The following is a 22,850-nucleotide window of genomic DNA, read 5'->3' on the forward strand; positions in this document are numbered from 1 at the left end:
AATCCGGATCACAAGTTTGCAGCTTCACATCTCCCAACCCCACCCCGTTAAAAAAACAGCTCGCAGGGTTTCAAGGATCTCAGCTCCAGAGACCTGGCTGTTCCCAGCTTCAGTCTCGTGTCAGCGGTCCCATCTCCCTGCTTCTGTCATCAATACTGAGCTCCCCCCTGCCCTCCCCCCCTTTTTGTTTTTCCTTGTTTGAATTCTGGTTCTTAAAAAAAAACAACCCCAACTCTGGAAATGATCTGGAACGTCACCACCAGAGCTCATCTCCCTCCCTCCCAAAGAGCCCGAGTCCCTCCCCTCACACACCCCTCCCTCCCCCCCCCACCCCAAAACACCAGTAAAGAGCAAAAAAGGAGAAAAAAACCCAAAACTACACACATGCTACGCCGTAAAAATGCAGAGTTAACACTATTGGGAAGAAGGCTGTGGGTTGCTGAGATGGTCTTTGAAGAACAAGCAGTATCCGTCTGCATTCCCTCTCCCCAGCCCACCCGCCCCCAGGGATAGTCCCGCATGGAAGGGGCTTTGCCTCCTCTCCCCCAAAGCTGCAATTAAACAGCTTTGAAACCCCCCCTGATCCCCCCCCCCCCTTCTCCGCTATCCCCCTGCCCTTCCCTCCCCTCCCAAAGCGAGCCGGGCTGGATGGAATCTGTGCGCAGCGTGAAGCCGCATTAAAGCGGTTGCGCAGCTGCAGGGCACAGAAACCATACTGGTCTCTTCAAAGGGCATCTTCTCCAGCCATCTCTATGCTCCCGAGCGAGCAAAAGCTGCGTTCTCTCCCCCTCCTGCTCAAACCCACAGTTCAGATCTTTATACAAAGGCTGGCCAGCGCGGGGACCGGGGCGTTTAGTTCTTGTCCTCTTTCTTGTCATCATCCTCTGAAGGGTAGGAATGCCATGTCAACCTCTCCTCGTAGAAGGAGATGACCACCTGCGGGCACTTGATGTTGGCTTCCTTGGCAGGGACCAGGTCGGCCTCGTCCGAGTTCTTCCTAAAGGGAAGAGGAGAAAAGCAAGTTAGGAGGCTGAGAGGGGAGGTGGGAGAAGTGGAGAGAGGAGAAAAAACATGAAGTGGGAGGTAAACGGAGTCCTTGAGCTGTGCGGGGGATCCAAGAGGCCCCTTCCCAACTGGGTCTGGAGCAGGGAGAGGCAGCACATAAGCCCAGGGAAAATCACAGAATGGTTTGGGCTGGAAGGGACTTCAAAGCCCACCCAGTCCCACCCCCTGTCATGGGCAGGGACACCTCCCACTGGATCAGGGGCTCCAAGTCCCATCCAACCTGGCCTTGAACCCCTCCAGGGATGGGGCAGCCACCACTGCTCTGGGCAACCTGGGCCAAGGCCTCATCACTCTCAAAGGGAAACATTTCTCCCTAAGATCTCATCTCAATCTCCCCTCTTGCAGCTCAAAACCATTCCCCTCATCCTATCCTGGCACTCCCTGATCAAGAGCCCCTCCCCAGCTTTCCTAGAGCCCCTTTCAGTCCTGGAAGCTGCTCTAAGGTCTCCCTGGAGCCTTCTCTCCTCCAGGCTGAACAACCCCAACTCTCTCAGCTTGTCCTCCTACGGGAGGTTCTCCAGCCCTTGGATCATCTCTGTAGCCTCCTCTGGACTCACTCCAACAGATCCACGTCCTCCCTGTGCTGAGGACTCCAGAAGTGAACACAGGGTTCCAGGTGGGGTCTCACAAAGCAGAGCAGAGGGGCAGAATCCCCTCCCTCACCCTGCTGGTCCCACGGCTTTGGATGCAGCCAGGACACAGGTAGTTTCTGGGCTGTGAGCGCACATGTCGAGCTTCTCATGTCAGTTCAGCTCGAGGTTGTTTGGGACGGGGAGAAGCCGAATCAAGGATGCAGCCCTGACCCCAGCCACTCCATCTTTCCGAGATGGTGCAAAAGCAAATGACTCTCACACCTACACCTGCCTGGTCTGGCTCCTGCGCCGGTGACAGCCCCGTGTCACCGCAGCCCAAGGGGACGTGGTCATCATCACAGCTCTCCTCTGAGCGCAGCCTTTTAGAACTGCAGCCCGTGACGGGTCACCGTGCCCTTCTCTCTCTCTCCCCAAATCCTGCCTGTTGCAGGGGGACACCTTAACGAGCCTCACGATCCTCTGGGCCCTACCTGCTCGTTTCACATCCTCGTTAGCCTCAGCGCAGAGGGGTCGCCTCAGGCAGCAGCGCCATTGCGAGAGGTTGGGTGCCAGGTAGCAGGGACTCCCCGGGTGCAGGTCCTTCCCTCTCTGGCACAGAATAAGCGAAGATGTGACAGACACAAAGTCACACTCACCACTTCATCAGGAACATGAGCTCCCCGCTGGAATCCGTGGCACCGATGATTCGCTCTGGTTCAAATCCCCGGGCGAAGCCTCGCGGTTTCTCCGACTGCAAAGAGAAAAGTTTCCAAATGTAACACGACGCATGACAGCCAGGGCCCTGCGTCTGGGCACCGGGACACACTGGGGGCCACTCAGAGAGGTTCTGCGTATCTGACACTCGGACTATAGTGACCGAGGCCATGGGGAACTGTGCCAAATGCTCAGGTGTAATCCTGCTGAGGTGACCTGGGACCACACAGCAGAGCACCCTGCTCACGCTGCAAGCAGAGAACCCAATTTCCAAGGCCCTGCTGGCTAAAACCTTGTACCAGCCCAGATTCTGCAGCTCCTGGGATGAAAACCAGACTGCAGAGCCTTTTACTGCCCCATTTCCCAGGCAGACCTGAGCAGGAGGCTCTTTGATCCACCCCAAGGGGGACAACAAACAATCCCTGTCTCCTGTTTTACCCCATCTCCACACCTTTTTGGCTCAAGAATTTGCCTTCCAGTTTAGAGTTGGACCTGGACTCCTTCCGAGAGCCACACCTTCTCAAAAGCACTTTATCTGCATCTTGCTGAGGTGGAACAGTTTCCTCTGCATGCAGAACAGTTTGATCGGAGTCTTTTGTTGCCAGACCCCATGCCAAACACAAGCAGAAACCCCATCCTGCCTCACCTCCTCCTTCTTCTTCTTTGGTTTGCTCTCCTCGCCTTTATCCTCTGTGTCCGACTCCGCTTTGCGTTTGCTTCCCTCGGACTTCTCACTCTCATGCGCAGTTTTCTGGGACTGCAGGAACTCTGCGATGAGGTCTGGGCAGTCCAGGTTCTCCTCGGGTTCCCATGTATTATCCTCGCTGCAACCACAGACAGCAGCAGAATTTTAGTCACGGGTAGCTTGTCCCTGCCAAGAAAAGCCCTGGACTTCTCAGGGAAGTCACGGCAGGATGCTGAGGGAAGCAGCCATCTCCTCGCCCCATCGAACAGGACCCTGTCCTCACCCAAGCAGAGATCAGAGAGGCTGAGGGCAGACCTCATTGCTCTCTGCAGCTCCCAGAGCTTTCTTCTCCCAAGAAACAAGTGACAGGATGAGAGGAGATAGCCTCAAGTTGTACCAGGGTAGGTTTAAATTGGATATTAAGAAAAATTTCTTCACTGAAAGAGTGGTGAAGCCCTGGCAGAGGTTGCTCAGGGCAGTGGTGGAGTCTACATCCCTGGAGGGGATCAAAAAACATGCCAACGTGGCACTTGGGGACACGGTTTAGCAGGCACGGTGTGGCTGAACTGATAGTTGTTGTGGAAAGGAGGGAGCTGGGCTCTTCTCCCAAGGGCCAGGGGACAGGACGAGAGGGAATGGCCTCAAGCTCCACCAGGGGAGGTTCAGGCTGAACATTAGGAAAAGAATTTTCACAGAAAGGGTCATTGGTCCCTGGCAGAGGCTGCCCAGGGAGGGGTTGAGTCCCCTTCCCTGGAGGGGTTTAAGGGATGGGTGGACGAGGCGCTGAGGGACACGGTTTAGTATTTGATAGGAATGGTTGGACTCGATGATCTGATGGGTCTTTTTCAACCTGGTGATTCTCTGATTCTATAGTTGGACAGTATGAGCTTAGAGGGCTTTTCCAACCTTAATGCATACAGCACCACGTTTTTATCACTGCGGCTGCCCTTGGCCTGTTTGCTCCACAAGGAGAGGTCAGGGAGTCTGATCCACCTGCCTGGAGAGGCTTTGGGAGCCAAAGACAGAGAGATGCTCGTGCTGGAGCAGCCCAGCACCCACCCCACAGCAGCAGAAACTTACTCCGAGAAGCCCTTCCACTTCAGCAGATATTCCACTTTGCCCTTCACCACTCGCCGATCCAGCACCTTCTCCACCACATACTCCTCCTCCTCTTCCTCTAACACCTCTTCCACTTTCTTCTTGTTCTGTTTTTTTCCCATTGTGCTGGCCAGTTTTTCAGCTTATGGGCGACGCTGCTAAAAGAGGAGAGAGAACCACATGTTTGTGTTAAGGTCAGGTTGGCCTTTGCCAGGCAGCAAACGCATCGGATACAGCACGGGAATGCGGCTTTGGAGAAAAGAGGCGCATGGAAATAGAAGAGATGGGCCAGGATGCTCCAGCCAGACGAAAAGACAAACAGAAAATTGCCATATTTAGATGACCCCTTGTTCAGCCTGGAGAAGAGAAGGTTCCAAGGAGACCTCAGAGTAGCTTCCAGTAATGAAAAGGGGCTCCAGGAAAGCTGGGGAGGGACTCTTGATCAGGGAGTGCAGGGATAGGATGACAGGGAACGGCATTGAGCTGAAAGAGAGGAGACTGAGATGTGTTATCAGGTCGAAATTCTTTCCTGTGAGGGTGGGGAGGCCCTGGGCCAGGTTGCCCAGAGCCGTGGTGGCTGCCCCATCCCTGGAGGGGTTCAAGGCCAGGTTGGATGGGGCTTGGAGCAACCGGATCATAGAATCACCAGGTTGGAAAAGACCTCTTGGATCATCAAGTCCAACCATCCGTTGGGAGGTGTCCCTGTCCAGGGCAGCGGGGTTGGACTGGATGGGCTTTGAGGTTCTTTCCAATCCAAATCATTCCACGATTCTTTCTGACATGCAGCTTCAGCCTTCTTCTTCAGCACCTCATTTCACCAATTCCATCAAGACTCAGCCCAACTCCACCCTGTGCTGTTTTCAGCACATCGTGTCTCGTCCTCGCTGCTCCTGTGTGCCGATGGTGAAGAGATGAAACCACATCCTAGATCAGCTGCTCCACACCTTGTCCTTCCTCTCCTGAATGCCAAGCATCCCTCTTCGACCTGTTCTCTCTCCTCACCTCACAGCCCTGCCCTTCAGCTCAGTCCAACCCTGCCTCGGGCTGCAGGAAGCAGCTGCACAGCAGCAGAAGGGAGCCAGCGTGACGCTGCTATTAACTGAGAGTTAATAAACAGTTAATCCAAGTTAAAGACAAGTCTCAGCCTCTAGTACCGAGCTTCGTTGCTGGTTCACAGATATGCACTCTGAGGTATTTATCTAACTCACAACCCAGAAAACCTTTATTTTTTCCCCCCCCTTACCTTCTAGAGCTGTTTAAACAGTGAAAATTTCCGGCCTGTGTCTCCGGTGCTCGCTGGGAAGCAGCGGAAGTGATGCAGGGCAGGGAAATCTCTGGCCTGCCAGCCCAAGGCTACCTGCCGTACACAGGTAACACGGGACAGCGCGGCCCTCAGCACAGTTCCCTGCACTCCGCTCGCGCCAAGGGGATGGCAGAGGAGGAGCAGCTCTGCCAACTCGCCAGGCGCTTCCCCCAGGCTGAAACGAAACACCTCAGGGAGCCAAAAACCACAGAGAGGCCTCGCTTCCCCGGCTCACACCAGTGCGAGCAGCTCGGCTGGGCAGATCAGAGTCTCTCCTGGGAAGAGCCGTCCACCTTGTCCCTTCTGTGGGGGGCAGAGGGTCTGTTAATCCCTCCTCCACTACCTGCAAGTGCTCTCCAGTCACTTCTTACTGGTACCAGTTACACCAAGAGGTCCCAGCCTGATGGACAAGATCCTAAGCCACCGAGATGCCAACAGAACCTCTGCTTGGGTGAGAAGGGGATGCAGGAAGGGGTTTTTTTCCTTCAGTTCCAGGAAAACGTGGAGCCCTCTGGTTCCCTAAGCTCCTTCTCGACCTCTGTTCCAAAGCCTGCACAGGCAGCCGGGCGCACAGAACAAGTTACACTGATTTAGGCCGACTGAAGGGTCAGGAGATTCCAAACCTCTCCATCTGTTATCTCTGATAAGCAGCGATGCCGTCACAGAGAGCCGCTGGCAAAGCTGGCAACAGGACCCAGACCGCTGAAACCAACTCTGCTCTGCAGCCTCCCCACGTCACCCAAGAGCAGCCCAGGGGCGTTCCCAGCTGGAGCACTGAGGAATACTTCTCTTTTATTCCCATAAAACACGTATTTTCTGCCAAGCAAAATGCCTGGTGAGTAGGGCAAACGCTGCCTCCTCAGAAACTTCAGTTGTGCCACTCAGGTTATCTTGAATTAGGCAGAATAAACTTCAGCTGGCAAAACCTACCCAAATCAGGGCTGGTTTATAAAGCAAAACAAAAATCCTACATATTTACTCTGGCTGATGGAGACGGATGAGTTCAGGAATGGCCTCAGCTCTTGGGGTACGTCTGGACTCGCTCCTTCATGTAGAAGATGCTGAGGAGCTGCCTTGGAGCATCCTCCAAAGGAGACGGGTTACAAATGAGCCCCAGAAGGCTCAAAAGGGCCAGGGCAGAGCAGATGGGAGAGAACTGAGCCCAAAGGCCACGCTCCAGAGCACCCAGCTCCGCTGCCAGCTCCCAGCCAGGGCTCCAGGGCAGCCGAGGGGCACAGGAGAGTGCAGAGGGAGCAGGCAGCGCCTCTCGGCTTGGTAGGTGCCGGATCAACATGTTTATCCTTTGGACCCTGCTACTGCGCTGCAGCATTCAAGCCGACCTTGGTACCAGCTGTGCCAGCACCTGGGCTCTCGGTCATTTGAGGACTCAGCTTTTGGATTTTTAAAGCAAAAACCCTGACATATTTGAGTTAGAAACCCCAAGCTCAAAGCCACGATCACAATAACCTCCAGCCATCGTGTAAATCTTATTTTAGAGACGCAAAAAGCAGGACCGGAAACTTTAATAGCCAGAAACTAAAGTGCTGAATTCTTTACGCAGCATTCGGCCACGCTGGGACCACGCGTGACTGCATTGCAACTATTAAATCTGTGTGAGCATCGCTGTCCTCTCCTGTTGTTCCACGCTGCCCCACGACAGCCAAGCCCTCCCTGCATTCCCAGCTCCAGCAGGTATTTGTCAAGGGAAGCTCTAAAGAAGTTGGAACATGATTCTGTGGAAGTCTCGAGTCTCAGTGCCCTAAGAACAAACAATTTGCTAGTCCTGGTGTTAACGGGGAAGGGAAAGCTTAAACTGCCTTGGGGCTGGTCCCAGTTCCAAACGCAGGTTCCACACACCCTCAATTCGCACACTGGCCTCAATCTCCACAAAAACACAGACGGTTTTTCCCAATTCATACAGACAATCAGGTCAACAGGTACTCTGGGACAGGGAATAACTTGCTGGCAGATTGAATTCTATCCTTTATGTCTTAGAAGGATAGCATCACGGCCTTGAACACCTCAAGTTCTATGGAGCATCATCATGAACTTGCTGGCAAAGCAATTTAAACAGATCGGATGAGGCTTGGAGCAACCGGATCCAGTGGGAGGTGTCCCTGTCTGTGACAGGGAGTTGGAACTGGATGGGCTTTGAGATCCCTTCTGACCCAAGCCATCCCAGGATTCTATGACATTCCACGATTCTATGAACATCAGAGGACTCGCAGCCCCCTCAGGATGAATTTTATCACCCTGTTTGATGGAGTAAGAGTCAACCATATGGGAACAGCCACTAAAACAGAGCTGGACAAGAACATCCACCAGAGAGGCTTCTCCCTCCTCAGCTCCTTCCTGGGCTGGACTAGACTGAGAGCATATTTAATCAGACACCAGACAGAGGCCAACACGAAGCAGTGACGCCACCCGCAGCCTCACCGAGGAGGAGGCTGGGCTGCCTGGCACCGCCTCAGCTGGTGGGCAACACAACAATGTAAAGCCTCGACCCACTGCCAGCAGCTAATCCTGAGCAGGAGCCAGCGCTGCAGCGGGAAGCCCTGGGATCAGGTTTCAGTCTGCAACTCTTCAGGCAGTTCCTTCCTCCCCTCCATCCTCCTCCTCCTCCTCTTCTGGCACCGCGTGGCTGATGGAGAAAGGGGCCAGAGCCCAGCAGAGGCGATTCCCATGAAGGAGTTGTCGTAGCTCTGATTATAGCCAGCAAATAAACTCCAAGATGGCCCAGAGGGGCAAGATCTCCGGCTCCCTTGCTCTCAGCGGGGACCTCTGTGCAGGGTTTTAGTCAGAAGTGCTGTGGTTGTGGCTCGGAGAAGGCCTTGTTTTTAAGGCCCCCAAGGATGCGGAGCTGGATCGCTGTGGCTGCTTGAGGAAGGCAACTGGATCAGAGGGTCTAACAGCAGAGGAGCTGCTGGAACTGGAGGCGTGCAGGGCAGGCAGGGGTGGAAAGGAAAAGAGGCAGCAGGGAAACGCAACGTTTCGTTGTGGTAAAGCTGGGAAGGGAGCACGCAAATCCAGGGCCAGGAGCACTTGGAGAAAGAGCTGGCCAAGGGGAGGGACAATAATCCCAGAGCAAAGGGCTGTGGCAACCGCACCTCAGTGTTCGGCCAGCAGCAGCCTCACCGGAGTCCCTGCGCACTCGGGGTCTGTTTCTCTCAGCAGATATTCCTGTTCCTGCTCCAGGCACTGACTCCAGCAAGTGCCGGGGACCTGCTCCACCTCCGTGGGCTCTCCAGAAACCTGCTGTCACATCCCTGCAGCAGGGATAACGGGTTTGTCTCCAGAGCAAGCAAACCATAAAGCTGCTCTGGGTAGGAAGGTTGAGCTGTGGTTCCAGCAGTAGAAACAGGAATTTCAGTGCTGGAGCAGCGACACAGAGGGAAGCTGCTGCTGCACTGCAGTCAAACCGCAGCTCTGGTGCGAGAAGGGGACTTTGGCCCCTCCAGGGCACAAAACCAGCGCCTGGTTTATATGCAGAACACCCGAGCTGCTCCCCACGCCCTGTTCCTCTGCAGAAGAGGGTGCTCAGCAAACATTTCAGCCTTCAGGAACGTCCAAACCCTCCGATTTTAGTTACTGAAAACAAACCACAGCCACCCAAAGGACCAGCTGGCTTTGGGTCTCGGGAAGAAAGGGGAGAGGCTGAACCATCCCCACCTACTTGGAAAGGCAGCCCAGGGGAGCTCACCCCGTGCTCTGCTCCCTCGTCTCCAGGGCTTTCAAATAAACACGTTTCACATGCACTGAGTCCCTACACGTGGAACGAAGCCGTTTCCTTTCGCCTGGGCGTTTCTGGGGAGGGCAGACAGCTCCTGTCACGCTTCTAGGAGACGCTGGAGTCTACAGGATGTAAGGTCCTGCCCAGAGAGATCACAGCAGGAGCTCAGGTTCCTAAAACTCAGCTTCAGTTTCCTACACCAGGCTTACACTGAAAAATAGGATTTTGAGACAACATTTGGGATGGGCCCATGCCACATTTTTTACCCTAGGATGACAGGCTCAGAGTTGGGGTTGTCCAGCCTGGAGAAGAGAAGGCTGTGGGGAGACCTCAGAGCAGCTTCCAACACTGAAAGAGGCTCCAGGAAAGTTGGGGAGGGGCTCTGGATCAGGGAGTGCAAGGAGAGAATGAGGGGAGAAGGTTTTGAGCTGAAAGAGGGGAGATTGAGATGAGATATTAGGAAGAAATGGTTTCCTGTGAGGGTGCGGAGGCCCTGGCCCAGGTTGCCCAGAGCAGTGGTGGCTGCTCCATCCTTGGAGGTTTTCAAAGCCAGGTTGGATGGGGCTTGGAGCACCTGGATCCAGCGGGAGGTGTCCCTGCCCATGGCTTTAAGGTCCCTTCTGACTCAAACCATTCCATGATTCTAGGAAATCTTTCCATTTTCATTTGCTGTTCCTTCTCTAGCACTCAAGGCAAAGCTGAAATCCTTTGTCAAGGGGGAGGCTGAAGAGAGAGAAGCTGAAAGAATATCATCTTGGTCTGTGGCTAAGAGGAAAGAGATCCAGGACACACCTAAGCCACTGGGAAAGAACTCACATAGGAGTAAAAGGCCATGAAGAAAGAGGCCCAGTGCAAAGAAGCCTGGTTACAGGGGCAGATGGAGGAGCGAGGGCTGGAATTTCCAGCACACCGTTGCAGGGAATCCGTGTTGGCATCACCAGATCTCCCGGAGATCCGTATCCACGCAGGGAAACTCCTACTGGGAACGCAAACGCTATCGGCACCGCTGGCTGGGACGCTTCCCTCGGGAGACGGTGAAGCTCTACCCAACACCTTTCCGTGGTGCCAGGCGCTGATCCTCTTGGTAGGAAGTCAAAAGAAGGAAGGGCAGACCCAGAGGTTTAATTTCAGTACAGAGCAGCTCCATTCACTCTGCATTACAGGATTCACTGTTCAGCTCAGCTTTGAGGAGTTTTAAAGTTAAAACGTTTCCTCCTCCTGCCTTGGCTGGGATCGCTCATCTCCTTACAGACTTACGAGCACGCCAAGTTTATTCCACGCGCGCCAGGGAAAGGCAGCAGGCATCATTCCTTTGAAGTGGGAACAAGCACGTTAAATCTTCCACTCTCCAGAGCCTGAAAACGGTTCTGGAAAGTCTGAGCGAGAGCTCAAGCCTTTGAGTGGAGACCAGGCTAAAGGAAAGCTGCGACCTCCAAGCTCAGCCACATCATTCCAAGTTAAATTCACAATCCAGGAGAGAAGGCACTGCTGGATTGAAGGGAAACACACAGGGAGCAGGAGGAAGAGAGAACCTGAAGGAAGAAATCTCATCGTGCAGAGACGAATTCTGTTATGTGAAGGCAGACACAGCTTCCAAACACTTTAGATGGGATCAACACTCATGGAATCAGAGCAGGGATTTACCTCCTCCTCCTTCCTTTTGTATGGAGAGGGGAAAACATTGCCTCAAGGGCTGAAGGATTCCCAGCTTCCTAGTCTCCTCAGCACCTCCTCCCTCTCCAGAGCAACCCCTGCCAGCCTGCATCCCTAGGGACAGAGGGATCGCATCCAGGGGCTCTTCCCAACGACACCCGCAGGCCCCTCACCTGCTTCCTTCTGCGTTTCCCTGGCGGTGGCAGAGATTGGAGCAGCCACATCTGGTTCTCATCGCTGCCACTACCTCGAGCACTAACGGAAACAGGGCCTGGGTCGCAAACTCCACAGGGATGCTGGCCCCAAACGCCCCCATCGCCAACACCCTCCTCTCTTGGATGCACAAGAGGTTATTACGTTGGGGTTTAAGTGAATAAAATCATTATTCAGCCTGAACGCCCTTTTATACTTTGATCTCTCGGTTTTATAGGGACCATATCTGTGTGTGCTGCTCCCAAGCTGATCAACCCCAACCCCAACAGCGCTGCCACATCCCAAGGATCCCAACGCTCACCCCCGACACCCAGACCACGTTCTGGTCCTGCTGTCTCCTCTGCACTGGGAGGGAACGGGTCAACCTGGAGCCAAACCCCACTGCCACCCTCCCGGCCACCCCCACATCTGTCATTTCCTCAGCAAAGCCTCGTATCAGAGATATGAATCCCATTTGGGCTCCAGCATCGCTTTCTAGAAGTCCTCCTCTTCCCCTAAACGCTTCACAACACCCATGCCAAGCGTGGTTCAACTCCCTTAGAGCCCAGACCTCCTTGCGCCCCAATCTCCTCTTCTTCTCCAGGCTCCCAAACCTCCTCTTTTCCAGCAAAGGGGCTGGAGGAATCCGGTCCTGCTGGGAGCTGCCCAATCACCCCCCTCTCATTTGGGGTGAGCAGGGACTCGATGCAAACACAGCTCCCGCTCCATCTCTCCCCTCCCTTTCCCCAGCGCGTCCCTGCTTCCAGCCTGCCAGACACAGCCTCCCTTTGCCAGTGGGATCTCCGCAGGGAAGCTCTCCCCCAGTCTCACACCATTCCAGTTCACTCCACAGCAGCTCTTCCCCCTCCGGTTCCCCTCACGGGCTCCCATCCCGCTCTCTCCAGAGCAGCTTCCCGCTCATTCTCCCCGCCAAAAGCTGATATTTGTCCCCTCCCCGCTCCAGACTCCCCCTCCTCCCCCTTTTCCTAGAGCTTTCCACCCCCACCACCACCTCCCTCCCCTCCTCCTCACTCCAGGGGCTCCACCAAGGTTGGGTTGAAGCCCTTTCCCACCCTAATGCCACCCCCTCTCCCCAGCAGGGTCCCTACTCCAGCCTTTCCCCTCCCAAACTTCCCTCTTCGCTCCCACATTCGGCTTTGGCCCCACTGGGTCCCCTTGGAGGGGTTCAGCCTTGCCAGCACCCCGATTCCTGCAGCGCTCTCCCATTGACACCCATCCCCAGGACCCCTAAATACCCCCCCTCTCCACTAACACGCCCCCTCCCAGCACCTTAGAATCACCAGGCTGGGCAAGACCCACTGGATCATCGAGTCCAAGCACCCCCTTCAGCATCACCTCCTCTCCCAGCATCCCTAACCCCCCTTCTCCACTAACACTCCCTCTCCTGGCACCCCCAAACCCCCTCTCCTCCACTAACACCCCCTTCCAGCATCCTTAACACCCCCTCTTCGCTTCCCCATCTCCACAGCCCCTCGCTTTCCCAGTACCCCTGCCTCAGCCCCCCCAGCAACCCCCCTTCTTTCTCCACTACCCTCCAGCACCCCAAACCTCTCCCCACACCCTCAAACATCACCTCACCCCTTAAACACCATTTCCCTCAGCAATCCCTCCTCGATCTCCCAGGAACATCCAGTTCCACCTCAGCCCCGCTCCCCAGTACTGCCCAGTCCCTCCCCAGCACCCAGTAACGCCCAGTTCCATCTCAGCACCGGTTCCTAATCGCCCCCCAGTAACACCCAGTTCCTCCCCAGTTCTTCTCCCCACTGCCCCCCCAATAACGCCCAGTTTCTCCCCAGCCCCTCTCCTCACTTTCTCCCCCATCCTTCTCCCCACTGTCCCCCAGTAAAGCCCAGTTTCTCCCCAGTCCCTCTCCCCAGTGCCTCCCCCATTTCTCCCCAGTTCTTCTCTCCACTGCCCCCCAGTTTCTCCCTAGTCCCTCTCTCCACTGCCCCCGCCAGTAACATCCAGTTTCTCCCCGGCCCCTCTCTCCACTGCCCCCCAGTTTCTCCCCAGTTCTTCTCCCTACTGCCCCCCCAGTTTCTCCCCAGTTCTTCTCTCCACTGCCCCCCAGTTTCTCCCTAGTCCCTCTCTCCACTGCCCCCCCCCGTAACATCCAGTTTCTCCCCGGCCCCTCTCTCCACTGCCCCCCAGTTTCTCCCCAGTTCTTCTCCCTACTGCCCCCCCAGTTTCTCCCCAGTTCTTCTCTCCACTGCCCCCCAGTTTCTCCCTAGTCCCTCTCTCCACTGCCCCCCCCCGTAACATCCAGTTTCTCCCCAGTCCCTCTCCCCACTGCCCCCCAGTTTCTCCCCAGTCCTTCTCCCTACTGCCCCCCCCAGTAACGCCCAGTTTCTCCCCAGCCCCTCTCCTCACTGTTCTCCCAGTAACGCCCAGTTTCTCCCTAGTCCCTCTCCTCACTGTCCCTCCCAGTAAAACCCAGTTTCTCCCCAGTCCCTCTCCCCACTGCCCCCCCCATTTCTCCCCAGTTCTTTTCTCCACTGCCCCCCCATTTCTCCCCAGCCCCTCATTCCACTGCCCCCCAGTTTCTCCCCAGTCCTTCTCCCTACTGCCCCCCCAGTAACGCCCAGTTTCTCCCCAGCCCCTCTCCTCACTGCCCCCCCCCTCAGTAACACCGTTTCCCCCGAGTAACGCCCAGTACATCCCCAGCATCGTTCCCCAAGCCCCCTCCCACCCCAGTAACACCCAGTTTCTCCCCAGCCCCTCTCCCCACTGCCCGCCCCCCCCCAGTAACACCCAGTTTCTCCCCAGTAACGCCCAGTACCTCCCCAGCATCGCTCCCCAACGCCCCCCCCGGCCCCAGTAACGCCCAGCACCGCCCCAGCCGCGCTCCCGGGGCCGCCCCCTCACCTTGCACAGCCCCGCCGGAGGGTGAGGGCGGCTGGGGGCGCTGGGGGCGCTGGGCTGGGGCCGCGGGCCTGGCCGCTCTCCGTCCGCCTCCCTCGAACAAAAGAGCCCGGCCAGCCCCGCTGCCCGCCGCGCCGCCTGCGCATGCGCCGCGACCCGCAGCGCCGCCGCAAGGCACCCTGGGAAATGTAGTCCCGTCCCACCCTCTCGCCCCCGCTGCGCACGCTGGGAGTTGTAGTCCCAGCCTCCCACACCCACCGCGATGCACGCTGGGAGTCATGCCTTTTCCCTTCCCTTCCCCCGCGCCGCGATGCATGCTGGGAGTTGTAGTCCCCCCCCGCCTACACGCGGCGAGGATTCCTTTCCGGTCAGGCCTAAGCTCGCAGGCCCGGTGGCGATCGCGACGCAGCCTGGTGTGGCCACGCCTCCCCGCGGGGTCCACATCGCAGCTGAAAGGCTCAACAGGTTCCTCTCTCCGCCTCCGGGCGCGAACTACAACTCCCAGCGTGCGCCGCGCCGGAAGCGGAAGCGCCGCCCGAGGTTTAAGGCTGCGGTGTCGCCGCGCTGCTTAAAGGGGCCGCGGCCTGCGAGGAGGTGAGGGGGGAGCTCGGGATCCTCGGGGCGGGAGGGGAGCTGGGAGTCCTCGACCTCTTTCTCCCGCGGCCTCTCCCGGTGGGGTGGGGGTCGTCGTGCTCGGGAGTCGCCGCCTGGGACCCTCCTTCTGAGGGGAAAACAAGGCTGGGACTAGGGAGGGTTAAAATGGCTTTAAAGAGGGAGATTGAGGTGAGATCTTATGGATAAATGTTCTCCTGTGAGGGTGGGGAGGCCCTGGGACAGGTTGCCCAGAGCAGGGGTGGCTGCCCCATCCCTGGAGGGGTTCAAGGCCAGGTTGGATGGGGATTGGAGCCCCTGATCCAGTGGGAGGTGTCCCTGCGCCTGGATGAGCTTTGAGGTCCCTTCCGACCCAAACCATCCCATGATTTCATGATAATCCTCCTCAGTGCTCTGTGTGGACGGCTCTGTTCAAGCCTGACAGGCAAAAGCAGAAGTAAATGGGACTTGTTCCCTCTTTTCCCACCTGGAGCTCCGCTGGGAGGCTTTCCCCCCAGGCTTAGCGGCCCTGGAAGCAGCCTAGAGGGGTGCCCTGTGTGCTCGGATGCCTGTGGAGCCTCGGGGAACTGAGCTGGAGAGGCAGCTCCGAGCTGGACTTGATGATCCCTGGTAGGAAAGTGCTCCATGCAGGTTCTGCTGGTATGGAGGGGTAGAGACCGTTGCTAAGGATGAGTCTGAGTGAGCAAAAAGGTAAAAGATAGCAGGCAAGAGATAAAACCGGACACTTTCTCTACCAGTAGTGTGAGTTGAGGGCTCGGGGAGGTGATCTGCCTGGAACCGGACCCCGCTTGGGGCTCTGAACATCCAGGCTGCTGTATCCTGTGGTTCTATGATTCTATCCTGGGCCAGGGGAAAGCTGTGAGGCTCTGGGAGCGTGGGGTGTTGCCGGGTGGCTTCCACCTCTCGCATCCTTCTAGCTGGAAGACATTGTAAGTGTGAGCCCTGGGAACACCGAAATGCAAATTGGAGGAAGATTAAACCAAACCCCGTATCCCCGGGCCCCTTAAACTGAGGCTTTAAGCAAAAACCCTGAAAGAGGATTTGCTGTAACTGGTTAAAGCTACCCCCGAGCTGCCTTCTCGGTTGGGTTTATGTTGATTTATCAAGTTAAGATCAATTAACTCCAAATAAAGCGTAAATAAGATTACGCCTGTGTTGTTATAACACTGGGTGAAAGCATAGGGAGCGCTTGGAATCTCTACTTCCAGTTTTCTCCCTGCCTGTGGAGCTCGGTCTCCCTCTCCTGGGTCTCCCTGCTCTTCCAAACACCCTTCCAGGAGCTGGGGAATTCAATTCCTCTTCCTGGCAATGCTCCGCTGTTCCATTAGGCAATCTCGGAGTCTCTTCTTCATTTTAATGAGCGAGGAGCTCTAAAAGCAGCGGGATGGCAGCAGCATCTCCTGGGGAGGCCAGGGAATGTGATGGTCAAGTTCTGCTGAAACTGGTTCTGGCTGGGAGCCCCCAGCACGGGGGAGGATGGGATGGGAGCTCCCACCCGTCTGACTCATGTTACATTTGGCTCTTTCTCTCTCCTCCTTCCCCAAGGGAGGAATCATGTGTGCTGGAGCGTGGGGGTTATTTTTTTCGGAGGTTCCTCTTGTCCTTTTCCCCCTTTACGGCTCAAACTGGAGACAGCAGTAGCCTGACCCACCACCAGCCTGAGCTCAATTACTCCAAGACACCACGCAGTGAGCTTGGGTTTCTCTGGTTGTCTATTCCCAACTCCTTCTCCACAGTTATTAACGCTTTCCTGCTCTCCAGGCAGAATGGAACAGCTGAAGCCTTGCAGCAAGTACCTGCAAACCGGTGGAGCTGGATTTTTTTTTTTTTAAAGCCTGGTTTGTGGCCCAACCCCTCCCCTTCTCCCAGCTAAAATTAGCACCGTCTTCAGAAGAGCTTTGCTTATAAATAAAGGCTGGGTTTCCAGCACCGCCTGACACTTGGCAGCTCTCATGGCCTAAAAGGCAAGATTCCAGGCATGAGGAACAGGTGAAGGGTTGCGTGGCCCCTGCCATCAGGCAGCTGTGTCCCTCGGGAGCCCGGGCAGCAGCAGCAGGCGGGGTCCTGTTCCCAAACCTCTTGTAAATAATCCTGCAGAGGAGGTGAAACCGGGACACAGGACAGGCTTGGTCTTCCAGCTCCCCCTGACGAGTATTCCTCGTCTGTGTGCATGCAGGGAATCTATCTCTGAGGGGTTTGGCTGGCTGGACTGGGTATTTATTGGGAGAGAGGGGTCATCTTGCTGGCCTCCCCTTTCTTCAAGCCCTGGGGCTGTGTTCCTGCTGCTGTGTGGAACAGGAATTACTGCAGGAGTACGTAATGGTGCAGTAAATCTGCAGGACCCGGGAATGGTGGAGGAAGCATTGAGTGTGGTGGGAGCCAGGAAAGTTGGGGAGCGCTGGGGATCCAGGGGGCTTCACAGATGCTCGTTTCCCCCCCCAGTTCCCACTGGGAGAAGGGGAAGGGGGGTGTTAGGGAGGAGTGTGAGGGAGAGCAGTGGGAATGCAGACACGAAACCCAGCAGGGTGGGGAGATCGTGGTACCAGGTTTGCTGCTTAGCCAGGTGACTTGTGAAAGAGCCAGAGAGAAGCGGGATTATCCGTTTCTGGTGCTGATGGGCGACTTGCCGAGGGGGCAGCTGGGGAGCGGGTCTGATCCACACAGGAGAGCAGGAGTAGCTCACAGACCCCAGCCCAGCTCGTGCTGGGAGGCGGCGAGCAGAGAGGCAGGCCCGTGGGAGAGGGAAATGGGCAGCCAAAACGGGTTTTCTCTTCCCCAGCCAAACCGGCTCCCCTGGAATTTCAGTGCAAACCTGCCCCTGGGAGGAGTGGGCTGGGTTTTTCCCCCCTCCTGCCTTCCCACATCCGAGTTCTGGATGCGGGGAGCAAAGTGGGGGACCTGAGCTCTTGGTTGGGCAACAAGGTTCCTGGGCAACAAGGTTCCTGGCCAACAGGAGTTTTGTCAGAGCTGTGTCCAGCTTTCCCGGAGACTCCGTTATCTGCCAGGGAAGTGCTGTGGGAGCAGGAGCAGCCGGCTGGCCCATCGCCTCTGAACTGGGAGCCCTGCTCAGCCCTGTGATCCCAGTGCCTCTGTGAGCAGGGCCGACCTGAAGAGGTGCCTCAGGCTCTGGCCGTGGTCACCATACGCTCTCCAGTACATCCCAGCTGTACTGTGCCTCAGGAACACGTGGGGGATTAATGCTGGAAGCTCTTTTCCCTGGGGGCTGAGGGATTTGAATGCACCCTCTTTCTTTTGAGGGGAAAGGATCAGGGAAAGCATGGAGGCTGGAGAGGTGCCTGGAGGGAGGCAGAGTACAGAGGAGACCCTGATGTGTTGATCTTGTCTCACTAAATCCTTTTTTTTTCTTTTTTCCTCTGTGCAGATGTTTCTCACTGGGCTCTGGCTCTAGGATGTTGGAGAACCGAGAGGAAGTAAGAGCCTTTTGACGTGGGTTTTGTCTGTTCCTGTGTTGAAGGGTGTGAGATGTCTGTGGGGCAGAGCTGAGGGGCAGCTGATGAGGGGTGGGAAGGGCTGGAGGTGTCTGCGTTCTCCCTGGGGCAGGACAGCCAGACGAGCCAGTGTGATCGTGGGTCCCCGTTCCCAGGAGGGCTCCTCTGGGAAGAGGGAACATTGGCGCGGGGCGGTGAGCGCTGCCTCCTGCGCTCAGGTGGTGTTTGTGCCGTAGGAGCTGACCACAGTGCGCGTTCAGGACCCCCGGGTGCAGAACGAAGGCTCCTGGAACTCCTATGTGGATTACAAAATCTTCCTCCACGTGAGTTGCAGCCAAGGGAGAGAGGGGTGAGCCGCAGAGCTCAGCATGCTGTACACGAGGCTCCCAAGCGGGGCTGCCTGCCTGTGTCCAGCTATGCTGAGCGAGGATGGAAGGAGCTGTGAAGGGGGAGCCCTCAGCAGCCCATCCCTCCTCCTGCGCTGTCTCCATGTGGGTCTGAGACTCAGCTTCTCACCTGGCTCCTTCTCAGGTCTTTAAGACGCTTGCAGCTCCTCAGCGCTCACAGTGCTTTGAGGGGATCTCGCACTCACAGGACACGGGGAGCTGTATGGGCAAGATCCTCTGCCTTGCTGCCCTCAATCATGTGGTTTGTTTCCCTGGTGGGTTTTCTTGCAGACCAACAGCAAGGCCTTTACTGCCAAGACCTCATGCGTGCGGCGCCGATACCGTGAATTTGTGTGGCTGAAGAGGCAGCTCCAGAAGAATGCTGGCCTGGTGTAAGCATGGTGCTCCCTCCTTTCCCCTTCCTGCGGCCACACGCTGCTTCCCATTGACCCTGGGAGAGCCATGGGAACTCAGATTACGGATAGAATCATGGAATGGTTTGGGTTGGAAGGGACCTCAAAGCCCATCCAGTTTCAATCCCTGCCATGGGCAGGGACACCTCCCCTCTCCAGCTTTTTCAGTCCTGGATAGAAGTTGCAGACATGAACACAGGACGCCTGAGCTCCTGGGATCCAGCTCTGCACACAGCAAGGTCCTGGCTGCCCGTGTGTCTCTGTGCTGGGGTGATCTGACCCTGAGCCGCTGCCTCTGCTCTGTGCCTGCAGGCCTGTCCCAGACCTGCCTGGAAAATCTACATTCTTCGTGGGCAGCACGGATGAGTTCATTGAGAAGCGGAGACAGGGGCTGCAGCAGTTCCTGGAGAAGTGAGTGGAGTGTTTGTGAGAGCTGAGGGAGGGAGAGGAGATGCTGCCCTGGCCTTGCTTAGGGGATGCTGGCTGTGAGGTGGCACCAGGGCTGTTGATGGTCACAGTGGGGAAGGGCTCAGCATGCTCCTGCCTCGCTCATTTTCTTTCCTCTGTACCCAGGGTTGTGCAGAACGTGGTCCTCCTCTCCGACAGCCGCCTGCACCTTTTCCTGCAAAGCCAGCTCTCCGTTCCCGAGATCGAGGCATGCGTGCAAGGCCAAGGCTCACAGACAGTGACAGAAGCCATCCTCCACTACGCCATGTCCAACTGCGGCTGGGTGCAGGAGGAAGAGAGCCGCCCTGCGCTGCTGCCAGGAGGGAACCTGCACGGCAGGTAACTCGGGCACGAAAGGACTGGCCATGGGGTGCAGGGAGCTCCTGTGCTGTGCCTGGGACTGCTCCATGCTGGCTGGTGCCTTGCTGTCCGCACCTCTCCTTGCTGCTGTGGGTCTGGTACAGAGACCGCTCCTCGAATCCTGGGGTCAGTTCTGGGCCCCTCACCACAAGAAGGATGTTGAGGCTCTGGAGCGAGTCCGGAGAAGAGCAACGAAGCTGTTGAAGGGGGCTGGAGAACAAGAGGATCGGCTGAGAGAGCTGGGGGTGTTTAGCCTGGAGGAGGCTGAGGGGAGACCTCATTGCTCTCTACAACTCCCTGAAAGGAGGTTGTGGAGAGGAGGGAGCTGGGCTCTTCTCCCAAGGGACACGGGACAGGACAAGAGGGATTGGCCTCAAGCTGCACCAGGGGAGGTTTAGGCTGGACATCAGGAAAAAATGTTTCACGGAAAGGGTCATTGGGCAGTGGCAGAGGCTGTCCAGGGAGGGGGTTGAGTCACCTTCCCTGGAGATGTTTAAGGGACGGGTGGATGAGGTGCTGTGGGACGTGGTTTAGTGATTGATGGGAATGGTTGGACTCAATGATCCAGTGGGTCTTTTCCAACCTGGTGATTCTATGGAATGGTTTATGTTGGAAGGGATAAGCCCATCCAGTTCCAACCTCCCTGATTTTGTAGCGGACAGGTAAGTTTGGAGTTGATGATCTCAAAGGTCTTTCCCAACCTAATGATTCTATGATCCTTGCTACAGCTGGTTGAGGGAATGAGGTTGAGCACGTATTCCCCAGGCCCGAACAGGCAGGATTCCTGGGGGTCAGGCAGACGGAGCTGCGTATCTTGGGCAGCTCTTCTGCTGCCCTCCAGGCTACCCAGGAGGGTGACCTGTTCCGGAGGGCTTAGCAGAAAAGAGCTTAAGTCTCTTCGAACAGCCTAAGCTGAGATTTACAAAGCTCTTTGGCTGCTTTCCTTTCTTAATCTCTGGGGAGCGAGGAGCCTTTGGAGGCTTTCAAAGCTCAGGCTTTCCATGCGTCTCACCTTGGTCCTTGCAGCATGAGTGGGTTTCGTAGTTCCTCATGCACATTAGAGCTTCCGAGTGCTTGTGGCGTGCCGGGGAATTAACCAGGCATCTCCTGGTGCCGTGGCTGCGGCCGTCCAAAGGGATTCTGCACCTGGGGAGGCAGCTGGGCTGGGGGGAGGAGGGTGTCCTCGGTCTGCAGCTGCCGCAGCTCCCTGCAAGAAGCTGCACAAGCGCAGACATCGCCTGCGTGTGTGAGTCCTGTGGCCAGCGCAGGGTCCCTGCTGTGCTCACGGCAGCCCAGAGTGCCTGGCAGAGATGCTCAGAGTCCCCCTGCCCCTCGCGTGAGACTTGAAGCTACTTCTGGCCTCCCGCACTACCCGGTCCCCACATTTCTTCGTCTTGGTTTTCAACTAGCAGGAAGAAAGAGGTGTCTGGACCCCAGCAAGAGACCAGTTTTTAACTAGAGCCCTTCTGGTTTTAAGGAAGGGGTTTGAGGGAGCGCGGCAGCCCAGGCCAATGGGTAGGTACCCAGGCAGCGCAGCTTCGGGTGTCCCTGTCACTGGTGGCAGTCTCCCCCCTCCTTTCCTGCTCTGGGTTTGCGTGCAAGGGCGAGCGGCTGCTTCTGTGGCCGAGCTGCTGGAAGCTGTGGGCTGCGGTGAGGCTGTGCCGAGCAAAAGCAGCTTCTGCTGCATGGAAGCGGTTGTGCCAAGGAAGCAGCGGTTGATGTGCAGACGTGCAGGCGCATCAGGCCCTGCATCTCCCCTGCGTCCCTTCTCCGCTCTGACCTCTTCTCTCTTTCCAGCTGCGCCGGCCTGGGAAGCCCGCAGGGTCCGAGGTGCCTGGAGCCCTTCCCGCACTGGAGCGACTTCGGCATGGACGACAGCCACTCGGACAGTCCGGACGAGCCAGCTGAGCCCCTAGGGGGACGGCGGGAGATGCAGTAAATAGACCTAGTGACCTTGCCTGCCTTCCCTGGGACCTGCAGCCCTCGCTGGAAGAGGGACCACTGCCCTGCTTGAGGGATGTCCAGGCTGGTGGGACTGGGGCTGCACTGGGAACACGGCCTTGTCCCGGGCTCTGCAGTGTCTGGGGCTCACGTGCTCTCTCCCTGCTGACTCCCGACTGTCCTCGATGTCCCAGGCAGCGCGTTCCCATCGCTCCTCTCTTTGGAGAGGGGATCTTGTGGTTAGTGAAACCTGTGTTTGTTGTTCCCATGGCCTTTGCTCTCTGGTGGGTGCAGGAGCAGGGCTGAGGTGGCAGTGGCAGCGAGCCTCTGTGTCCTTAGCACATCCCTGCTCTGGGGCAGGGTGGGATACGCTGGCTCACATCCAGCAAGACAGAGGAAGGCCTTCCTCAGTGGAGCTGTGGGCTGGGAGCAGGGGCTGGCCACTGCCCAGCTGATCTCTTTAGTTCCCCACATTCCTCTCCGTGCTCCAGGTGGGGAAGGCTGCATTTCCCTGGAACAGCCACGCTGTGCAGCTCCTGGAGCTGGAGCCCCACGCGTGAAGTGCAGTTATCGTATCCACACCTGGGGCCTCTTGGCACAGTTCGCTCTCTAGGTTGGCTGGGGCTGGGATGCACGGAGAGGAGCTTCCCGCTGGGATCACAGGGGGAGGGAACACATCAGTGGGAGGTAGAGGGGATAGTTTGTGGTCTCCTGCCCTTTTGAGGGAATGCCCCTTCCAGATGGAAAGAGCAGCCTCCTCCCTCACACGCCGACTGCCCTGCACAGGCGGGAGTGGGGGGGGCTCAGCCAGGATCTGGTTTGCTGGCAAAGGAAGCATGTAGCTGCCTTGGAGTCGGTGTCGAGCACTGCTTGGGCTCTGGTTCCTCCCGATGCCACTCCCTGTGCTCTCCTGTACCTCTTCCTCCCACCCTCTGCACTGGTGAAGGCAGAGCCGACGTGCTCTGACTTGAAATAAAAATGAAGTAGAAGAGACTTGCTGGTTGCTGGCAACGTGTGTGTCCTCACTGCGTGGGTGGAGGGAGCTGGGCTGCAGCCGAGCTGGTGGCAGGGAGCCGGCTTTAGGGGAAAAAGAGAGGGTTATTCCACCTCTCCCTGTGGGGCTAGAGGTGTCAGAACCACCCGGGCTGACCCTGGCAGCAGAGAGGCCCCTGGGGTGGTTGGCAGGGGACAGGCAGGGCTGCGGGGTCCCCCTTTGCCCCCCATCATGAGTTTTGAGGAGCCTGACCCTGGCTCAGGGGGTCTCAGCCTCATGTGGGGCGGGGCAGGACGCATGAGGGAGAGGGAGGGAGGCTTGGAAACCCATTGAGGCGCATCTGAAATGTCAGG

The 22,850-nt window shown here is 57.0% G+C and overlaps 2 protein-coding genes across 3 annotated transcripts; one reads left to right on the plus strand and one right to left on the minus strand.

Annotated features, from left to right (window-relative positions):
- Window positions 1–605: 605 nt before the first annotated feature.
- On the minus strand, window positions 606–14,045 carry CBX1 (chromobox 1). The gene is made up of 5 exons (XM_069876748.1): window positions 13,899–14,045; window positions 4,117–4,292; window positions 2,998–3,175; window positions 2,294–2,388; window positions 606–997 (listed from the first exon to the last, which is right to left on the minus strand). The coding sequence occupies exons 2-5, from the start codon at window positions 4,254–4,256 to the stop codon at window positions 853–855; spliced, it is 558 nt and encodes a 185-aa protein (XP_069732849.1). The 5' UTR covers window positions 4,257–4,292; window positions 13,899–14,045; the 3' UTR covers window positions 606–852.
- A 371-nt stretch (window positions 14,046–14,416) lies between these two features.
- SNX11 (sorting nexin 11) lies at window positions 14,417–22,496 on the plus strand. 2 transcript variants are annotated; one of them, XR_011339144.1, is made up of 8 exons: window positions 14,438–14,489; window positions 17,890–17,938; window positions 18,193–18,279; window positions 18,634–18,734; window positions 19,068–19,166; window positions 19,329–19,541; window positions 20,972–21,077; window positions 21,360–21,489. XR_011339144.1 is itself a non-coding variant. In XM_069877063.1 (7 exons), the coding sequence occupies exons 2-7, from the start codon at window positions 17,918–17,920 to the stop codon at window positions 21,499–21,501; spliced, it is 663 nt and encodes a 220-aa protein (XP_069733164.1). In that variant the 5' UTR covers window positions 14,417–14,489; window positions 17,890–17,917; the 3' UTR covers window positions 21,502–22,496. The 2 variants fall into 2 exon arrangements, 1 of the variants encoding a protein (XP_069733164.1); XM_069877063.1 differs by lacking the exon at window positions 20,972–21,077 and having other exon boundaries at window positions 14,417–14,489; window positions 21,360–22,496.
- The last annotated feature ends 354 nt before the right edge of the window (window positions 22,497–22,850 follow it).

Source organism: Phaenicophaeus curvirostris, chromosome 26 (assembly GCF_032191515.1).
Source record: "Phaenicophaeus curvirostris isolate KB17595 chromosome 26, BPBGC_Pcur_1.0, whole genome shotgun sequence".
Lineage (NCBI taxonomy): Eukaryota > Metazoa > Chordata > Aves > Cuculiformes > Cuculidae > Phaenicophaeus > Phaenicophaeus curvirostris.

Excerpts from the sequence above, each read along its gene's own strand:
- SNX11 (XM_069877063.1), top strand. The coding sequence starts at position 17,918 with ATGTTGGAGAACCGAGAGGAA. Across the intron at positions 17,939-18,192 it reads TGTTGGAGAACCGAGAGGAA|GAGCTGACCACAGTGCGCGT; the intron begins GTAAGAGCCTTT and ends TTTGTGCCGTAG. Across the intron at positions 19,542-21,359 it reads GGAGGGAACCTGCACGGCAG|CTGCGCCGGCCTGGGAAGCC; the intron begins GTAACTCGGGCA and ends CTCTCTTTCCAG.
- CBX1 (XM_069876748.1), bottom strand. The coding sequence starts at position 4,256 with ATGGGAAAAAAACAGAACAAGAAGAAAGTGGAAGAGGTGTTAGAGGAA. Across the intron at positions 3,176-4,116 it reads AAGTGGAAGGGCTTCTCGGA|CGAGGATAATACATGGGAAC; the intron begins GTAAGTTTCTGC and ends CTGTGGTTGCAG. Across the intron at positions 2,389-2,997 it reads CAAAGAAGAAGAAGGAGGAG|TCGGAGAAACCGCGAGGCTT; the intron begins GTGAGGCAGGAT and ends TTCTCTTTGCAG.